The sequence below is a fragment of the Coptis chinensis genome, chromosome 8 (assembly GCF_015680905.1).
Source record: "Coptis chinensis isolate HL-2020 chromosome 8, ASM1568090v1, whole genome shotgun sequence".
In the NCBI taxonomy this organism is placed as follows: Eukaryota; Viridiplantae; Streptophyta; class Magnoliopsida; order Ranunculales; family Ranunculaceae; genus Coptis; species Coptis chinensis.
In genome coordinates this window covers 4,508,000-4,529,238 of record NC_141463.1, presented here as the reverse complement: position 1 = coordinate 4,529,238, position 21,239 = coordinate 4,508,000, and the positions used below count along the sequence as shown (strand labels likewise).

General features: G+C 36.7%; 2 protein-coding genes across 7 annotated transcripts; both read left to right on the top strand.

Moving 5' to 3' along the window:
- Positions 1 to 775: 775 nt before the first annotated feature.
- Positions 776 to 9,378, top strand: LOC147479453 (uncharacterized). Of its 6 annotated transcripts, XR_015205132.1 has the most exons (6): positions 776 to 949; positions 1,874 to 1,934; positions 2,018 to 2,213; positions 2,815 to 3,104; positions 3,573 to 3,692; positions 4,070 to 4,438. XR_015205132.1 is itself a non-coding variant. In XM_086578156.1 (4 exons), the coding sequence occupies exons 1-4, from the start codon at positions 842 to 844 to the stop codon at positions 3,613 to 3,615; spliced, it is 408 nt and encodes a 135-aa protein (XP_086434282.1). In that variant the 5' UTR covers positions 776 to 841; the 3' UTR covers positions 3,616 to 4,011. The 6 variants fall into 6 exon arrangements, 1 of the variants encoding a protein (XP_086434282.1); XR_015205128.1 differs by lacking the exons at positions 2,815 to 3,104; positions 4,070 to 4,438 and adding an exon at positions 8,979 to 9,378; XR_015205130.1 differs by lacking the exons at positions 2,815 to 3,104; positions 4,070 to 4,438 and adding an exon at positions 7,155 to 7,933.
- Positions 9,379 to 10,242: 864 nt separating this feature from the next.
- BTS (zinc finger protein-like protein) lies at positions 10,243 to 21,239 on the top strand. Its single transcript, XM_086578154.1, has 14 exons — positions 10,243 to 10,722; positions 12,562 to 12,771; positions 14,653 to 14,847; positions 14,930 to 15,291; positions 16,261 to 16,486; positions 16,563 to 16,731; positions 16,831 to 18,045; positions 18,321 to 18,492; positions 18,574 to 18,795; positions 18,872 to 19,009; positions 19,680 to 19,914; positions 20,074 to 20,133; positions 20,675 to 20,746; positions 20,849 to 21,239. The coding sequence occupies exons 1-14, from the start codon at positions 10,408 to 10,410 to the stop codon at positions 20,987 to 20,989; spliced, it is 3,732 nt and encodes a 1,243-aa protein (XP_086434280.1). The 5' UTR covers positions 10,243 to 10,407; the 3' UTR covers positions 20,990 to 21,239.

Genomic DNA, 21,239 nt, shown 5'->3' with positions numbered 1-21,239 from the left:
TAAATCGGATTTCAATTTTTCTAATTCAATTGGGATGTGTTGATAAATTGATCATTACTAATTCAATTTTGCAGATAATAATTTAAATAAATTATTGTACAATTATGATCGATTAATGATTTGTATTATAAGAAAAATGTTCGATGTTTATGTATAAGAAAAGTGTAATTGGTGTTTATGTAATCAAATTTTATTGGTTAATCGGGCTAATCATTGGTTAATCAAGAATTTCCTTGGTTTAGAACTTCTCAATTATTTTAGTCCAAACGACTTCACCATATGCATATCGCCCCATAGAATCCCCAAACGACCCAGCCATACTGCTTGTATGTAATACCAAACGACATTGCCTAGCCGTTTAAATGCACACTCAAACGATGTGGTCAAGCCACTTGAGTGTACACTCAAACAATATAGTCAATATAGTTGTACCGTTTGAGTGTACACTCAAACGTCATGCTCAGACCGTTCCATAGAGATTCCAGAGAGCCAATTCTCAAACGACAGGCTCAGACCGAGTGTGCGTATACTCAAACGACATGGCGGTATCGTTTGAATGTACCTTAAACGACATGGCGGTACCATTTGAGTGTACACTCAAACGGCCCAAAGAGTTCGTTATGGTGAGACCGGTTGAATTGGTTGTTGGGCTCAAGCAGCCCGAAGGGTTCATTATGGTGGTTGAATTGGTTGTTGGGCCTGAACTTTGGTGGCAAACTTGTAATATGGTGTAATTTGTTTTTTTAAATTTTTTTGGGGCTGCCCCATCCAATTTGATGAGTGCTCGATTGAATCAACTGATTTTCTAAACACACCCCATTGTTTTTTGGCATTTGAGAAAATGGACGGAGAGGAAAGAAGAGAAGCAGCAATTGAGAAAACAGCTGCTGCTTTACAACCCGACTTTAAATCCCAAAGCATTACACAAACCCAGCTTGAAAAGTTGAAGGTATTAATCTACTTTAATTTAAGTTATCTACTTTTGATTGTTTATGGCCGTTTTTATTATTTATGTACAAGCCCAACAAGTTTAACGTTCGTATTGAAATATTCAATGATAGACAATGGAAATAGTTTACTGTGATGGTATATTTTTATTAGACTTGAAAAACAATTGCTTCAAGACAATGAAACTAGGTTGATATGGTTTTACATGTCTTTGTTTCTTATCCTATATATGTTCCACTGATAAGGGTCTAGTTTTATAAACCTTCCCTAACCACTGCAAGCACAACCACCAGCAAACAACACCACTGCCCCCTTTTATCGAGCTTTGATTAGTCTCACATGTACATGTCATGCTTTTCTAAGAGCTCAAACTTCTAGCTTCTGCCTTTGGGCTTTCTACTGCCCCTTCAAGCTTTGCATTTTGTGCTTCCTCAAGGACAATTTTGAAAGTCGAGACTCCCGTTGTTCTTCTATTTGTATAGCAAGCTATGGTTGGGATTTGGGAAGGAATAATAATTGATTTATAGGGATAATGAAGGATGTTTAACAACCATTTTCAATATTGAGAGCCTTTTTGTGGTGCTTTAAGAAGTTGACTGTGATGTGCTTATGTTCTTTATGATCACATAATTTCTGAGGAAGCATCGGGAGGATATGGGTTTGTATTTGGTTTTCTTAGTAGGTCTCTTTCCTTCTTCAGATTCAGATTAGTGTTGCTTTGCTTCAAACATCAAATGTTGAGAATATACTGGAGAGAGAAGTTTGCATTAAATGTAGTCACATTTCACGCAAAACTTTTAACATGAGATTCTCAATATTCAATATTCAGCTGTTGGTTTACTACGCAAGCTTTCTATCTTTGAACTCTGGCTCTGTTCTTCGTTCATATATAGAGATTCATGCCCTTTGACTTTGCAAATGATAGGAGCTGCACAAGAGACGGTTGCAGATTAAGGCAAAGTCAAAGATCCATAAGAACTCAAAAGGTTCTACAATGTGCTTTACTTTGCCAGCACTGTGGTTTACGGTTACTGGAATATATCTCATAAATTAATGGAAATATCTGCAGGGAATGCAAGCGGGGCTGCAAAGGGGCATAAAAAATATAATAGTGCCAACAAGAACAAAGATGAACATTTGAATGTTGAACTTGAAGATTCCACACCTTCCACCACAAGGGAAAATTCCATGGACATTTCCGTCCTGCAACAGGAAAGCTCTGCAGCATCGCTAGGAATGAAGAAGCGGAAGAAGTTGCATTGGGGGTATCATTTCTTTGCTTTCTCAAAGCCTCTATATAGAAAGAACATCCTAGGCATACATCCTAGTCATATTCTCAACTGTTTATGTTTGTTCATCCATCTTTTGTAATCCATTCAGAGCCATGTTTATGTTTGTTCATTCGCCATTGTAACGTGCATTGATAAAAATCAAGTTTTATTAGTTTTTTTAAAAACCATTAATGAACAATCTGTATTTTTTTTTATCTCTACATGACATGATTTTTCAAAAACTAATTAGTGGGTTTTGTTACTCTTAGTGAGAGGAATGTTCTCCCAAAATTTCATGGAAAACCGTCGAGTAGATTGAGAGAAAACTCAAATCAAAGTCTGTGATAAAAACTGTCTTTTTTGTGGTTTTTTCAGAACTTTGGCCTGTTTTTTGATCGATTTACAGATCTTATTAATGCTTAAATTTTGCATGTTATTAATCCATGTTGTGAGATCTTTGTAACAATATATAGTATGTTTCGTTTGGATCTATATTGAGATAGATACACGTCTCCAAACATGCCTACCTTGCTATAATTTACTGCATGTTTACTGAAGAAGATGACCGAGTTAGCTCACGCGTTGACTCTAACAGATCTGTTTCGAATCAGTTTGATAAGTTGAGTTGACTCAGTTCCTGGTTCCTGTTTCCTTTCTCATTTTCTGCACCTGGACCAACCCGGTCACTGAACCTGATTCGATCTGGTTAATCCCACATGTCTTTAGCTGTGGAGAAAGTCTCATATTCTCCAATCAGATCATCATGCATGCTGCTCAACATAATGTAGCACGCACGATGATCCGTTTTGGTCCATGCTTGATAAGTCTCAAGGTCACGACGATTTTGGGCTGTAGTCCCAATTTCAGGTTGGGCCATTGAAATGGGTAAGTGTTCCTGGAGTTCTTGTTCATGCAAGAGGTATTGAATTTTCCTATGCCATATATCATAGTTTTTCCCATCAAGTTTAGTTCCATGGTTAAGGTCTGCAACTACGGTCTTGGTGGCCATCACTACATTCAGATTGCGCAAGGATTGACATATGTCAGCAACTAAGTTTTCTGTATCCATGTTCTACATATTATATCAGTTCCTATGCCACTTATTGGAAGAACATCCTAGGCATATTCATCATAATGTGCATTTGTATATAAATTCATTGATGGCATGCTTGGTTTATACATATGCTAGACATACATGGAAATAAATCACACAGAAAAAGTTTATGCATCCATTTAAGTTGTTGATGGCTTCTTGTTTTCCAGCTGAAGAAGTTTATCATAATCTGCCTTCAAATGTGCTCCTTCGGACACTGGCCATAAACCCTAACATTTTTCTTCTCTTTTCTTGATTAGGCTCGACATGAAGGAAAGATGGGAAAGGAAATCAAACATGTAGGTTTGTACTATGTTACTGAATTGGGATATGCTCTTACGCCAATCATCGAGCTCAATGGATAAAACTGCTCAGCTTGGGTAAGCTTACAGATCACAAACTGGAGTTATACTTTATTGCTAAGCAATTGAACTTTTAGGCGTATACTATCTCTCTAAGAGAAAGGTGCTCCTCATATGCTCAAATGTTATTGCTGCAACACCAGCAATTACTTCGCATGAATGGAGTTCAACCTCCATCACCTCCTGAGTGCTGACTAATGTTTCCCCTTACATCGACTGAATAGAAGCTCGTTAACAGCTTATATGTGAATTTTTTCTGATGATTACAGCATAATGTGTCCTACTATATGTTCTTCCTCTGATAATTTTGGGATATCTAACCAAAGTTTTTTTTTTTTTTTTTTTTTTTTGCCCCATATGTTTTTACTAATTCACGCTTGGGATCTTTAATAAAGGATGTGAAGACGATCATTGTTACCACTACACCTAATAGATACATTTCAGTGATAAGTCTGGGAAAAAAAATAGAAAAGAATAAAACGAGTATGTTTTCAGAAGGAGAGGATTTGCTATTCAAAAAAGGCTAGCTGTGCAACTTGTAGCGCACTTGTCCCTTCCACTTTTGTATGGGTTTTTCCCGATAATCAATAAAATTTATTTATGGAAAAAAAATAGAAAATAAAAAAACTATCAGTAATTGGATGAACATGAAGAAAAGTTAACATGACATATGATCTGTCCTGAAACATGGAATAGTGTGAGACAATCTAGTACTGCTTATCCAATTTTAGTTCTTCATGAATATGTAGATATCATTCTTCATTTTCTTCCAACTTAAATGGTCCTAACCTGTGATTAAGTAGAATTTCAATCATGAACAAGAGTCATGAACCGCTATAGTGACACAAAGTGTCGAGGTAAAACTAACTTGGTCTTCCATAAGATGGGAAGGACGAGTAAAAGAAATCTTGTGTAGTTGGGATTTGTGAAAAGCATAGTCCCTAGAATTTAGTAAGAAAATTCCGATGAGTTTTCTTGAAACAACAACATAGGCCTTAAATCGATCATCTAAATCAAGAGATTTAGACTTTTTATTGGATTTGTATCGAAAAATTATTTGCTAAAATATAAAATAAAATTTGCACATACAGATTAAAGTTGGAAGTAATAAACAATTTTCCTTGATAAGCGCATCATTGTTGACGAGGTGACTAAAAAACAGATACAACCATTGTGAGGCGGAAGTTCTGGTTTTAGTACATTCCTGCATCCTACCAAGAAAATGTCCTACCATTTTTCATTCACCTCCTGCACTCCTGCATAGACGTATAATTACACCCCGTCTAAACCCCCATTCTGTTTTTTCCCGACACACTAACGTTGGTATTTCACTTAATACCCTAACTACCCTTACATAATATTCTTGTTTGAGCTACGCCACAAAAGTTGTTTTTAGGGGAAAAAAGAAAAGAAAAAGAAACCCAATTACACAACCTCATTGTCAGCTTCTTTATTGGAAGCTCTGAGTTCCCCTCATTCTTTGTCTCCATTGCGTCATCTTGGCATCGTTCTTTGTCAATTTGCTCCTTTCAAGGTATATTATTTGTTCTTTGAAAATCTTGTCAGATTTTTGCTTCTTTCAAGTTGGGGTATTTCATGTTTTAACATTTCAATTTTTTTAACCCTCTTTGTTGACCTCGTTACTAGATTTTTGTTGTTTCTGCAATATTTTATTCGTTATTTTATATTTTCGTATTGTTTTATTTGGAGAGAGGAGGAGAGAAAGGGGAGTGTGAAACAGAGTGGAGGTTGCTAGATTTATATAAAGTTGAGGAAGGCGGACTGGTCAAAAGACTATAACAGATCTCTGGAAGGGTAGTTAGGGTATTAAGTGAAATACCAATGTTGGTTGGTGTGATGGGAAAAAAAATAGAATGTGGGTTTATGTCTAAGGAATTATATAATAGGGGGTTTAGTCTAAACATGTATATAAATGTGGGGTTTAGTCTAATTACCCTTTTTCTTTTCTTATTTTCTTTTTATTTTATTTATATTAATTGTTAAAATAATAAAGTCATGAACACAGTTCCTTTATTCTGGGGCCTGATCTGTGGCTAAAACAAAAAATGTTTGTGGGCTGAAGAAGGTGGTTTGACAAGTATTTGGTCAGTGCTATGTCCAGAAAAGTTGATCACAACTTTGCAGGCACCCCTTTTTGCTTTATTTAGATCCACCAATATATTCCTTAGGTTTTGCAGAAGTTCCCTATAGGTCTAACCAATCTACTCCATAAGCCAACCTGATGGTGGAGTGACTGGACTCTAGAGTCTGTGAGGACACAATCCAAAACTATAGGTTCACCTTTTAGGCACTTGCCTTATCACATGCACCTTACTGTTGTAACTAGTAAACGTGAGTGCTTGCTGAAATTGATTTAGGGTACCTTAAATGGGCCAACAAGCAAGCACTCTAGATTCTAAGGTAGTAAATGTCGCACCTCGAACAAAAGTTTGATCCCCTCTACAGATGTGAATTTCCTAGTCAGATGCCCTTAGAGCACCATAAGTTTCAAGATATCCTTCTGATCAAGCCAAGAGTAAGAAATAAATGCATAAAAAAAGTAAACATATAAAGGAATAAGAATGAGTGTTTGGTGCAGTAGAACTGTAGAAGAGTGAATATTCCTCTGAAAATTGATAGTACTGACAATAGATTCTTTCATTATATTAGATATTGGATGGGCCTTGAGCTATCATATGAATGGAAACTTCTTATAATCTTTAAAACCAAAAGAAGGCGTGGAGGAATCTCTCAAAGAAATTGAAGTGTTTTGTGATTGTGAAGAGAGTTAGCAGCCTTTTCTTAATTAGCAGATGATTAAATAACATAAATCATTTGATAACTATGCAGTACATGTTAGAATATAATTTCCCCCCACTATTGATGAACTTTAGCAGATGTAGTAAGAGTTACATCTGCATCTCCGTATATTAGAATATTATGCCATTGCACAATTCTGTTACTAATAAAAATGTACTATCTATGCAACATAGTTGCTGTAGTTCTTGCCAAAAAAGCTCTGTTATTAATCAAAAGGAAACATGCGACTCTTTCCTTTTTCCATAAGAGAGTACATAATTTAGGTCTACATTCTGTATCCTTGCAACTAGTTAATACCCAATGTGCGCTGAAGATTAGTAACACTTTTAAATATCAAAAAGAATATTAGGAACACAATCTGTCAGCTATCTAAATTGGAATAATCTAAATAATTGTGTGGTCGATGTGTGGTTGTTTACGTGGATGCCAATGGAAAACATTCTTAATTGTTTCAGCTCAATGGTTTGGATTAAATTATTGATTCACAATAGAAATCTGAGATAACATTGTTTAAGTGATAGATTAAAATTATATTGCCCAAGTATATAGACAGCTGAGTTGTCAATTTTCTGGTTTAAGATTATATTTACTCGTGGCTTCGTATGTACATTTTTTTTTTTTTTATGTAATTGCGTGTTGTCTTCAAATGTGTGTAAGCAGCAGTAGGCAGTGTACTGGATTCTATACCTTCGGCTGTATAATCTCAAATCCATGAACCATCAATTTAGGCACTCCTAAGAATTCGTGGCACATATTCTGTCAGACACACGGAACCAAACATTTGGAAAGGATTTCTGGTTGGCATTGTCGATCAATAAGATTAACCTAATGCCCAAGTTATAGTCACGCCAGATTAGCTGACCAACTTGGCTGCCTTAATACCTGGGTAGATAATGTACCTAGACTCCTTCAGGGCATATGTAGTTTGCTACAGAAGAAAGGAAGTCGATTGTGTAAACTAATTGAAAGAATACCTTTTTATAAAATGCCTAATCATTTTGATATGTATAATATCATTGAAGACAACGACATAAAGAAAGAATACTAGTAGAGATTAGAGAATTAATCTTGACGTTTATGCAATATAATAGACATGCATTTGTGGATTTCTCACTAATTTAGTGGAGGAAGTGGACATTTCTAGGCCTATGACTATATTAGAGAAAAGAAGGTGGACATATATATATATTTAATGAAAATAGTAAGAAAACATGACTTTATAATCATCGTCATCTTTCCTCTTGTGATCTTGTCTGTAATTGACTCTTGACTCTTGTAATGGGGTGAGCAAGCTACACGATTAAATATGGATTTATGTTTTATGTTATTCCTAGAGACACCTATCTTCTATTTTGTTACAACGGATATTGTATAACGTCTTACATGAATTTTATAGTTTCCAATTGATCAACAACAAGAAAATCATCGGTTGCTCAACACTTGAGTGGTTGTATATATTTGACTCAGCTGCTCATTACTTACAAGTTAAAAATTCTTTTGGATAATAAATTGTCCATATGATATTTGTTCAACCTGGGGGTCTACCACTTTGCATTTTGCCTGTTGACCAACTACTGGGTAGGTCTGGTTCAAATCTGACGCAGTTCTTGCCTCGAAATGAATCTGACGCAGCTTCCTTGTAAGGGTTCACCCCCCTCTGGATGTAGTATTTTAATGAAATGCTGAACTTATCAAAAAAATAAAAATAAAAAACATTTTGCAGGGAGGGGAAATTGGTTTCCCACTTTCCCAGCCACCTTTGAAGCCAAATGCACGCAGAATCAAGTGCATACATAGTTTCACGATAAATTTTCTTTTTCATGGATGTACATGTGTAAATCAAACACATTGGGGGATAGTATGTATTGGGATGACAATTCGTCCATGATGGCGCCAATTGAATGAACAGCTAAAAGATGGGATGTGAGATGCTGAATCAGAAACACGTTATGATCCAACTCATTGATATCCTTTTGTGCCTGCCATCACATGATGTCTTTCATATGGGAGTCAAATACAGTTTTACAGTCTAAAGCAATCCATGCAGAAGATGGTGATGGATAACTACAATTACAAGCTGTATCGTTTTATCAATTTCATGGTGAACCACATCATTATATTATGGTCTTAATAGAGAAAAAGTATCTGATATTCATTCCCAAATGTGGCTAAACTTGAAAAATAAGTTAACATCTATTTTATTTTGTTGTATTTTTAGCTCACAAGAAGTTCAGGTTACACACCCGTCCATAGTCCAGACTCTAGAAGTCTAGAGGCACCACACTTTGACCCTTTGGGCTTGTGCCAGTATCTTGATCGGAAAGGTAGTGTGAGTTAACCAATGTGTTGACTGTTGACTGTCGACTGTCGACTGTTGAATAGAGCGGGTTCTCTATATATGCATCTCAATTTTGGAGCCAAGTACCTCTCATTGGACAGAACAACTTTGGAAGTATTGCATAATGAAACCTTCCTCTATTGCAGGAACAGGTCAACAGGACAGTGATATTCCCACAATGGACTGGATATGCCACCACGTGTACGTATTACCAACTTTGGTAGAAGAGTCTCAATGATTCTATTATGTTCCTACTTTATACTCCAAGAATATGTAATCCAGTTGAGCATTAGCAGTCATTGTCTGAAGTTTTACTTGGCATATATTTGGATAAGCAAGCTTGAAAAATCAGTGTGGGAGGAAATTGATCGAGTACTATATCAACACTACTAGTAAAAACTTAGTACTGGAAATAAACTGTCGAGTTAAGAGTGAGAGGGTAACAATTGACAAGTTAATTATGCATAGGAAAAAAAGGTTTTATCTGGTCAGATTGTCGTAGTAATCGTCTTTAACTATCGAGAAAAATTAAATTGCTGTTTATCCTAACAGATCATAGTAACCGCCGTCATCCTGTCTATGCATGGTAGTGCAATATCCCTTGTAGTCATGAATTTGATTGATTTTCCCTATGTAATTGACTAAAAACAAGTTAATTTTAAGCATTTCATCGGTACTGTGGAGTTAATCTGACTATAATAAGCAATTATTTAGCTTAGGTAGAGCAATCAAAATCAACTGCCCAAAAAATTGACAACAATCACCGTAAATCAAGGGTATTTTGGTCCAATAACCAAGAATGTCAATATCTATGTTGATGGTCCCTACGGGACACGGTTGTCTTAAGCCATTAGAGGCAGAACCTGTGACTGCATGGGGTGAGCACAAGCCAACTAACCCATGGCACGTCCATAAACACTTATCTCGTGTGCTTTATTAACCTCAAACCTACCATTATTGTCCTTTCCTTTTCTGTATTAATGCCTTGATTAAGTAGTCTTCATTTCATTTCCAAATTGCGAAAAGGTGAAAAAAAAAATATATATATATATATATATATATATATTGACGTTTTTGTCTTGAGAATGTAGAAAGCTAAACCCAGAGAAAAAAACACTCGTTCTTTTAAACTTTAAACTCGCCTTATGCAAACTAATTAGTAATTAAATCACAAACAAAGAAATAGTGATTTAAAATAAAACAATAAATTATGATTATTACTAGGAATGTACTATTTGTCCAGTTCTGAACTTGTGAGAATATAATGACGAAAGTACCCCTCATTAAACCCTCTCACGTGTGACTAATTAACTCGAGTCGAAGCAAATCACGTGAAATTGTGAAATCCACATCGAATCCACAGTGTTCTGACAAATCATGTCACATTATCCACGTGGCAGTAACTATAAAAGGCAAACCAAAACCAAGCCACTGTCTCTTATTATTTCCTCCTTATCATTTTCTAGATTTGGCAGTAAAACTCTCAAAACTCCATTTCGAAAATAAAAAAAAAAAAATCTCGAAATAAATCATTGCAAAATTCCAGAAAACTAGGGTTTGAAAATTAATGAAAAAATGGCGACACCATTAACTGGAATTGGAGGTGGTGGAGGTGTGGCAATAATGGGTGGACCAGTGAATAATAATCCAGTAGATCCTTCTTCATCGAGTGGGAAGAATAATAATAATAATAATAATTGTTGTTCGGCTTTGAAATCACCAATTTTGATATTTTTGTTTTTCCATAAAGCAATAAGAAGTGAACTTGATGGATTACATAGAGCTGCTATTACTTTTGCAACTGAACCCAATGCAAATATTCAACCTTTAGTTGAACGTTATCATTTTTTAAGAGGGATTTATAAGCATCATTGCAATGCTGAAGACGAGGTCAGTTTTCCCTTTTTTCTTTTATTTCAATGTTCAATATTATATTTGTTTTTTGTTAGCTAAAAATTATAATTTTGGATTGTGTTAATGTTGATGCCACACATGAGTTATACTTGATATTACGAAATGCACCATGTTGTCGTTCATTTCTCAGTTATTGTTGTAGCTTTGATATGATTGTTAAGTAATAGTTGATGATTGAGAAGTATGTATAAATTAGCTAGTTGGCCCAGTAGATTAGAACAGTGTTTTTAGACCTTTGGTTCATGAGCTTCATCATAGACCAGTTGCCATAGAATACAACAATCAGCTAGAAATGCAAAAAGGAGACCGCAGATGGTGATTACAGATAAACCTTACGCTACCTCTGTCACTGCGAGTTCTATGTGATCAATTCACCATCTCATTGTCTTTATTACAAAGCAGTGTTTCCATGTTCTTTGCCATAACATAGATGGATGGAAAGGTTATTTTAAAAGGAAAAACACCGGAACAAACACAAACTTAGAATCAGATGGACCCTGTTTTCTGCAAAGGAAGTTGAGACCTTTATTAATTTCAACCCCCGTGTTGCAAATACCTCCCTGCGTGTTCCTGACGTAAATTGTCAAGAATCTTTCATTATTTCAGAGAGCAATGAAGCTTTAGACCTAACTATCTTTTGCAAATATCTCCTTGCTATTGGTTCCCAATTTTTTTTTCCTACTATTAGAACCCATGCGAAGCCTACAAATCAGGCATGGGATGTGGATATCACCTTCACACCAACTGAAGCACAATAGTTGAAATATTACCACATAATATAAGGTTCCATCACTATCACGAACCTTTTCCACAAAATATTTTTAGGAAAAAATGGTGTGCAAACGTTGGATTTGATAAACTGGAGTCTGGGAAGTTGCTAGCTCCTTAAAATTGTTTAACATCACCATCTTGATTCTTGTGCACAGGTCTTTTTTGTGAATGAATCTTTGTACTATGGTTTTTAATCAAATTGCACAGAATGCATACATGTTAAGATTGTCCATTTGGTGTATCATTGTCCCCAAATGTTATATTCACATTTTTCTTTCTGGATAATACCTAGTTATAGATGTGTTTGATTGTTTGAAGATTTATCTAAATTTGTAGGATAAGAAGTTTAGTTTTTCAATGGGCCATAGTCTATAGTTATATAATTGGCAAAGAGGTTTGAAAAATATGGCTCTAGGTTAGAACCTGATTATGCTATAGGATACATACAAGACATCATCGTCTTTTGATCCAAAAATTGACTTCTTGTGTCCTACATTATGTAATGATCCGCTTAGCCACTAGAGACCTCCTATAGTTTGGGGTTTTATCCAGACAGGACTTCCCAAGAGGTCACAAATCCTGAAATTACTCCCACCTTAGCACGCTTAACTGTGGAGTTCTCACCAACTCCTCAACCAATTGTGCTTGAAAAGGCCTCAACCGTAGAATTTGGAGGAACATTACTTATAACCAAATCAGGATCTTTGGACAGCCCCCTAAGTGAAGTGGGATCACACCATGGCGCAACCATCACCCATCACCGGGCTAGGTGCTTTTCTATCATACCCCTCCTCAGGCCATGCATTGGGGTATCACACATTAGATTACCCATTGCCTGATGGTTAAGAGAATAGTTCATGCTATACCAACTTTTTTTTCCTGAAAATGGCTTCAGGGGCTAATTCGTTATTGAAAGAAGCTACACACAGTATATGCTTGTCTATGCCAATCTGGTTCCTAGTCCAACATTCTGGATTTGAATATGTATGTGCATGTCTTCCCTTTCCTGTGAACTTGCTAACACCTCTTTTTTCTGAACCGCAGGTTATATTTCCAGCCCTTGATATACGTGTCAAGAATGTAGCACGGACTTACTCACTCGAGCACCAAGGAGAAAGTACTCTTTTTGATCAGTTGTTTGAGCTGTTGAATTCTAATGTGCAGAATGATGAAATCTTCCGGAGAGAGTTAGCTTCTTGTACTGGAGCTCTTCATACATCAGTTAGCCAGCACATGTCCAAGGAGGAGGAACAGGTAAAAAAAGTAGTTCTAATCACGGAGTCTTTCCTAATAGTTTCCATTTCTTGAATACATTTTGTATACAGAAGCATTTTTGGTAGAGGATAAATATTATTTCACATATAGGGCTGCAGGTTTAAGCAGCAAGTATAACAATGACAAATCAGGGTATTGATGGATAGGGAATTTTAGCTTTTTGGGCCGGGGTTGGGTTAGGGGTCTCTTGGATATTTCTTTGCCTAGTTAGACTTTATCTTTTTTATTTTTTTGGATATGGACCTGCCTACATTACTTTGGTTATCTAGGCAGGGTATTGATGCAATAGAAAGAACGAAAGTATTAATAACCTCATTTATATTTTTTAAGAATGAAGGGAAAACCATAATCTATACAGATTAAACCTCCTTAATCCATGCAATTATATTAAGGGGGTTTTATGGTTAAATATAATGACTAATTAAGCATGATACTGAATCAGATCACCTCGCAACTTAAAAGCTTTTAGTTACTGAAAACTTTGTTTGTGCCGCAGAGGATGCTAAGTCACCAAGAATTTGAGCGTTTATTCTTTTATTTTGATGTTAAAATGTATATTTTGTAGACGTGCTTATACAGACCCATTATATCAAGTGAACAAACGTATACCTTAGATTTTGAACTTAATAAAATAACTTCACGGTGTTCCAGAATTGTTGCTATATGAGCAGTAACTACGGTCTCTAGTAAAAGACGTGTTATATATATATATTTTTAGAGAAATGAAGTTTTGTGAGAACTTGGATTATAAATATACGATCATGACACACACACACACACACACACACACACACACACAGCACGTGCACAAACAAACAAACAAACAAACAAACAAAAAAAAGAAAGAAAAAAGCTCATGATCGTATATTTATAAGTTTACAACCTCTGTTGCATGGGTACGCCCTAATTTCCTCTGTATCGCGTACCCGTGTCCTGCGGACACTGGTACAGACACCTGGACACAAGCAAAACAGACCCTAATTCTCAGATCTCGCCGTGTCCAAATCGTCGTACCCGTGTCCAAACCAGACACTCCGTCCCGTACGGGCCGTACCCATGCAACACAGTTTACAACCCAAGTTCTCACAAAACTTCATTTAGTATGAATTTTTTCTTGATTGTCTCATTGACCTCACTTATGTATATAAGAGGACACTAGGAATCACGGATACCGATACGCCACATGGATACGACACGAATACGCGGACACGGCATTTTTCAAAAATATAGGACACGGATACGTCATGGACACGTTTGAATAATATATATATATATATATATATATATATATATATATATATATATATATAAATATTATATAATTGAGTATTATTCAAATTAAAATGGCAATTCTACTTCATAAAATGACCAATTCAAACACGTTAAGCAGCAACTTACATGTATAACTTGGACTCACTTCATCTTTCTTCTCTTCTTAACTTGGATTTTATTTCACTTGTTTTTTTTTTGTTGAAGTTCCAAAAAAAATTCTTATGTGTGAGATTACTGTCCCCCGCGTGTCGGAAATAAAAAAATTAATTATAAAATTGGATACTCCAAATCGCGTATCCGACACGTATCAGACGCGTATCGGAGCGTATCCGTGTTGGACACGTATCAGACACGGATACCTCACCCTTAGGGATGTATCGGTGCTTCATAGAGAAGACATATGGACCAAATTGTTCATGTGGGTACTGGAATGAATGTCGTCATAAATTGGCAAGCTATTGCATAGCAAAGATTGTCTTGTGTTTATCTTTTATTTTATCTTCTTTGTGTATTGCAAATTGATTTACTATGTATGTTCTACATAACATTTAAATTCAAGCATACCAACATACCTCTGAATTTTTGCAGGTCTTTCCCTTACTTATCGAGAAATTCTCATTCGAAGAGCAGGCATCATTGGTCTGGCAGTTTGTCTGTAGCATTCCTGTAAATATGATGGCAGAGTTCCTACCATGGCTTTCTTCTTCCGTTTCACCCGATGAGCATCAAGATATGCTAAAATGCTTGTGTAGGATAGTCCCAGACGAGAAGCTTCTTCAACAGGTAAGGCTCGTATCATGGATGCCTTGTGCATATATGTTTGTATAAATACATTTGCTTCATCATAAGTTTATTTCGAATGAAGGTTATATTCACCTGGATGGAAGGCAAAAGCTCATCAGGTGCACATAGATCTGAAGATGGTTATCCATTTCGCTGCTGCAAGGATACTGGGTCTATTAATTCAGTGCAGCAAACTGAGAAGGGGCAGTGTGCATGTGAATCTCCGAAGATTGGAAAAAGGAAATATTGGGAATCAAATCCCGACATTACTGATTCTGAGTCACATCCAATAAATGAAATATTACACTGGCATAGTGCCATAAAGAGAGAGTTGAATGACATAGCCGACGAAGCCCGGAAAATTCAACTTTCGGGAGATTTCTCTGACATATCAGCCTTCAATGAGAGGCTGCAGTTTATTGCTGAGGTCTGCATCTTCCATAGGTATCCCCTCATTATTGATTTTTCCACAATTTGAATTCAAATGATATCATGCCATGTTCATGCATGTCTCAGCCTGAAATTTAGAGTTTCAGTGGGTAAGCTTTCATAGAAAAGTACAAGTGTTTGACCCTAGTTGGTTTCACAGTAACAAGAGAATCCCGAAATTTATTGCATAGTAGTATCTGACCGACTCTTGTTTAAAATGATAAAACAAGTGATGTTTTGTTCTGATGATCTACATTGTAAAACCTCTGGTCCTGTTTTAGACTATATAAAATGCTTTTGGAGAAACATTTTCTCTACTTCCAATGGACCTAAAATCAGGATATGAAAATTGTTTATTTTTTAAAAGGTTTACTGGTTTCTGCTTGCCTTGAATTTTCTTGTAAGTGGATAACACTGATAACATTATGACTCTCATTCTCATTCCTATAAACTCCTCACGGTTTATCTTTCTTTTGTTCTGTTTGATAATTCTATTTCTTTTATTGTTACTTTCATCTTCATGAAAGGAAAGAGCAATGACAATTTTTGCATGTTCAAGCCTAGGGTGTCTCCTTTGTATATTGGGAAGACATTGGCTTATGGCTTAATGAGATTGTATTGCTACCATTCGCAAACAAAGCTAAGTGGTTTGTGGAACATTTACCAAAAGCTATTATGTGGACATTAAGGAGGGAAAGAAACTTGAGGGTATTTGAGCAACAAGAAAGGGAGATTCACAAGATTGTGGAGGAGGTCGAGGAGACGCTTTGGCAAGCACTGTTTTAGCTGTAGGGGTGTCAAATTTGTAGATCTGATGTATAATTGGGATTCATGTATGCGTCAGTTTTTTTTTTTTTTGTATTGGAGGATCTATCGTTAAGGGCTTAATAGATACGGATGAATGAAATGTTCTGTTGCTACATTATTGGGTCTCTGTTTGCACTTATCTTTTCAAATGAGGAACTTTTGTCATTCTTACTGCAGTATTGCTGAAGACAAGGTTATTTTCCCTGCCGTAGATGTTGAGCTGTCCTTTGTGCAAGAGCATGCTGAGGAAGAAAGTCAATTTAACAACTTCAGGTGCTTGATAGAAAGCATTCAAAGTGCGGGAGCCAATTCTTCTTCTGCTGAATTTTATTCAAAACTATGCTCACAGGCTGATCTAATAATGGACACTATACAGAAGCACTTCCATGATGAGGAAGTTCAGGTAAGCTTCATATTTGGACAAGATCAATTATCTACAGTTTGTAAAAGAAGTGCAGTAAGTATCTTGCACTTTTTAGGTTCTTCCACTTGCACGGGATCATTTCAGTGCGCAAAAACAGCGAGAACTACTGTATCAGAGTTTATGTGTGATGCCTTTGAAATTGGTAGAGCGTGTCTTGCCGTGGCTGGTTGGATTGCTCAGTGAAGATGAAGCAAGGTCTTTTCTCCAGAATATGCATTTGGCAGGTTCTATATCTTCCCTGTATTTACCTTTTTTAAAAGGCTTGTTGCAGAATATGATTATCAATTATCCGTTTATACTGAATGTTACCGTACATAATGCAGCTCCAGCATCTGATACTGCACTGGTTACACTTTTCTCTGGTTGGGCATGCAAGGGTCGTTCCCAGGCGATGTGTCTGTCTTCAAGCACAATTGGTTGTTGTCCATTTAAAAAATTGCCCGAAATTGAGGAAGATTTTAGAAGGCCAATGTGTGCATGTGCCTCTCCATTATCTAGTATTGAAAATGGAGTAAGGCCAATCAAGCGAGGAAACTTCTCAGGATTATGTGAAAGGGATTGTGCTTGTGTTCCACATGAATCTCTCGATATGAAGAAGTCATCTTGTAGTAATCAGGGTTGTTGTGTCCCTGGGTTGGGAGTGAACGGCAGTAACCTTGGAATAAGTTCACTACCTGCAGTGAAGTCACTTCGTTCCTCTTTCAGCCCTTCTGCTCCTTCTCTTAATTCTAGTCTTTTTAACTGGGAAATAGAATCTGGCTCTTCTAACATTGGCAGTGTTCCACGTCCTATCGACAATATATTCAAATTTCACAAAGCCATCTGCAAGGACTTGGAGTACCTGGATGTAGAATCTGGAAAGCTTATTGGTTGTGATGAGACTTTCCTACGTCAGTTCAGTGGAAGATTCCGCTTGTTGTGGGGACTTTATAGAGCTCACAGCAATGCTGAGGATGAGATAGTTTTCCCAGCTTTAGAATCCAGAGAGTCTCTTCATAATGTAAGCCATTCTTATACTCTGGATCACAAGCAGGAGGAGAAATTATTTGAAGATATTTCATCTCTTCTTTCTGAGCTTTCCCAACTTCATGAACCATTAAGCAAGACCAAATTGTCTATAGAGTCGACTGGAAGTAAGTTTGATTCATCTACTGCTCATGGTAATGATTGTATACGTAAGTATAATGAACTTGCGACAAAGCTTCAAGGCATGTGCAAGTCTATCAGAGTCACTTTAGACCACCACGTTTTCAGAGAAGAGCTTGAGCTTTGGCCTTTGTTTGACAGACATTTTTCTGTGGAAGAGCAGGACAAAATTGTTGGTCGTATTATTGGGACTACAGGTGCAGAGGTTCTGCAGTCAATGTTACCATGGGTTACTTCTGCACTTACTCAGGAGGAGCAGAATAAAATGATGGACACTTGGAAGCAGGCAACCAAAAATACTATGTTCAGTGAGTGGCTCAACGAATGGTGGAAAGGATCTTCTGATTCATCTTCAGATATTGCAACATCAGACAGTTGTATATCTCAAGAAGGTTGGTTCAAAATTTTATAGCATTCTGCCAGTACATATTGCTGCCTTACTTTTTAAGTTGCGTATCTGCAAGACCTCAAAATATTATGAAGTAAATATTAGAAGTATCTAGTGGCATATTTCAATTCTTATGTAACGATTTAATCTATGATAGGATCTTGTTGTGAAGATTAGTATCCCTCTAGAATTCAGTGGACGGCGGGGTGCTAAGGGGCTTTTGTTTTATATCTTAATTCAATGTAATGCCTCAGATTTCTTATTTTCCCGTCTTTTCAGGCACCAGTATCCAAGAAAGCCTGGACCAAACTGATCAGATGTTCAAGCCCGGGTGGAAAGATATTTTCCGGATGAATCAAAATGAGCTCGAGTCAGAGATAAGAAAGGTCTCGCGGGATCCAACACTTGATCCCAGGAGGAAAGCGTATCTGATACAGAATCTCATGACGAGGTATCTCCTTTTTTATTTCTGCTGTGATTTCCATCTCTCAATTCCTACATGTTCTGATCAGTAGATTGGTTAATTATCTAGTCGCTGGATAGCTGCTCAGCAAAAGTTACCTGAAGCAAGAAGTGGAGAACCTTTAAGTGATGGAAATGTACCTGGATATTCTCCATCCTTCCGAGACGAGGAGAAGCAAGTCTTTGGTTGTGAGCACTACAAGCGGAACTGTAAACTCCTCGCCTCATGCTGTAACAAATTGTTCCCCTGCCGATTTTGCCATGATAAAGTCAGTGATCATGCAATGGATAGGTATGCTCATGAACTCATTATGGTTATTTTTAGGCTCAGCTTGTGCTTATATGTGAAATTCTGTTTATTTTTGTAGGAAAGCAACATCTGAAATGATGTGTATGCGCTGCTTGAAGATTCAGGCAGTGGGACCAGTTTGCACCACCCCTGCATGTGGTGGGCTTCAAATGGCAAACTACTATTGCAGCATATGCAAATTTTTTGATGATGAAAGGTATGGCACCTCTCATTGGGAAATTAATCTGGAAGGAGTATGTGCTAAGACCAGTTGTATAACCAAATTAAATATCTTTTAATGGACGTTCAATATTGAATTATGTACATCTCATGGAATAGGCCAATCGAAATCATCAAAATTTTGGAAGTGTCATCTTACCTCCATGACGACATCCGTCTTAAATTCACCTTCTCTCTTTCTTTCTTTTTTCCTTCCCGTCAGGAAATATGGAAACTATGACAGTCATTTCTATTAAAGTCAAAGTCCCTAGCCTCCATCACGTGACTATGACTTGTTTTTTCTGCTCCGAGTCATATTCACCTCTTTTGTAGGACTAGAGGCCCTTATTCTTGTGTTGGGTGCAGGGCCAAAAAATCCCAATATCGGGAAACATCGGTGATATAGATAGAATTTCAGGAACCTAGATCTGATAATTCTGATATACACCAAAAATTTCCTTCCTTCTCCTATTTTCTTTGACCAGCGATTTTGGCCGATACTTTATTTTTTCAATTTTAGTGGTCTGATAAATCAAACAATATGGATATCTTTGGCCTTGCAAAGTTTGCCTTGATAATTCTGATATTCCGGTTTGTCAGCAATGTATAGCGGAATATCTGAGCTGATATATTGGATGATATGAACGCCTATGCTTTCCTTTTTTCAGGACGGTCTACCACTGCCCATTTTGCAATTTATGTCGTGTTGGAAGGGGACTTGGTGTAGATTTCTTCCACTGCATGAAATGCAATTGTTGCCTGGGGATGAAGTTGGTGGATCACAAATGCCGAGAAAAGGGTTTAGAAACCAACTGTCCCATCTGCTGTGACGACTTATTCACATCAAGCGCAGCAGTCAGAGCTCTCCCTTGTGGCCATTTTATGCATTCGGCTTGTTTTCAGGTATGTAGCTGCTTGTGTTTGGTTATTTTAAATGTTGTTCTACTTCTTCTTTTAGTCCCTTTTACCATTGATGTATTTTATTTATTTATGTATAAGAAGAGGACGCCATGAAATTTTCTTTGACCTGAATGTCATTGTGCTTGTTTCCAAATTGTACAGGCATATACTTGCAGTCACTACACTTGTCCCATCTGCAGCAAATCTTTGGGAGATATGGCGGTAAGAGAATATTTCCAATTAGTGTACAATTCTTCACAGGGAAATACATATAGAACTTTGAATTTAATACATTGATATAAAGGCTTCACTTTGTTAATATATACAATACGGATCTTAGAAGTACATACTTATTTTAAGTTAAAGTAAGTACGTAAGTAAAACTTCACCTAGAAAATGAATTTATATATATAAAGATAAGACACAGTAGCCACTCATCAAATTGTTCCTGTTTAAATGGCTATAAAGTTTTATTGGGTTTCTGTTAATTAGCTATAAAGTTTTATTGGGTAGTGAGACCACCTACAGGGACAACCTAAGCTCTAAGAACACCCAGCACCAGCTATCTTTTTCTTTATTTGCTGGTATATCAACCGCAACCAAAGTAAAAAGAATGATTGCAGGGCAAATTATTTGGTCCTTTGAACATATGTTTATTTTCTTTTGGCACTCTGACCACGGGTGAATGAAAAAAAATGGTAAAAAATGCAGTCATAGTAGATGTATTTCTCATCTTATTTCTGAAATTGTATTATCATCCCAGGTCTACTTTGGTATGCTTGATGCTCTGCTGGCCACTGAAGAGCTCCCGGAGGAGTACAGGGATCGATGTCAGGTAAATTACCATTTCCTTTAGCTTGCCCCAAGTGCCAGTTCCTTCTTTTTTTCAATTATTTTTTTTGTAAGTGAGCTTAAAATGCTTTGTTAAATACTCCAGGATATTCTGTGCAATGACTGTGACAAAAAGGGAACGGCTCGCTTCCATTGGTTGTATCATAAATGTGGATCTTGTGGATCATACAACACTAGGGTGATTAGGAGCGATTTGGTAAACTCCAATTGTTTGACGTCAAACTAGCGAAGAGTTTTGGTCTTTTACAGTTTGTAACACGTTTTCTTGTATATATTCTGCCCATCACATGTTTTAGTTTGGGAGCGATATACAATACAAATTCATTTTTCTCTAGAATTCATTAGCGATACAGTTACTGGGTGTTACAGTGGATGTGACATTGTTAATGTGTCTTATCGGCGTTTGTGATATTTCACAATCAATATAAGCAAAAAGAAAGGAGCTTTAGGTTATAGAAGATATATTTTTTCTCCAA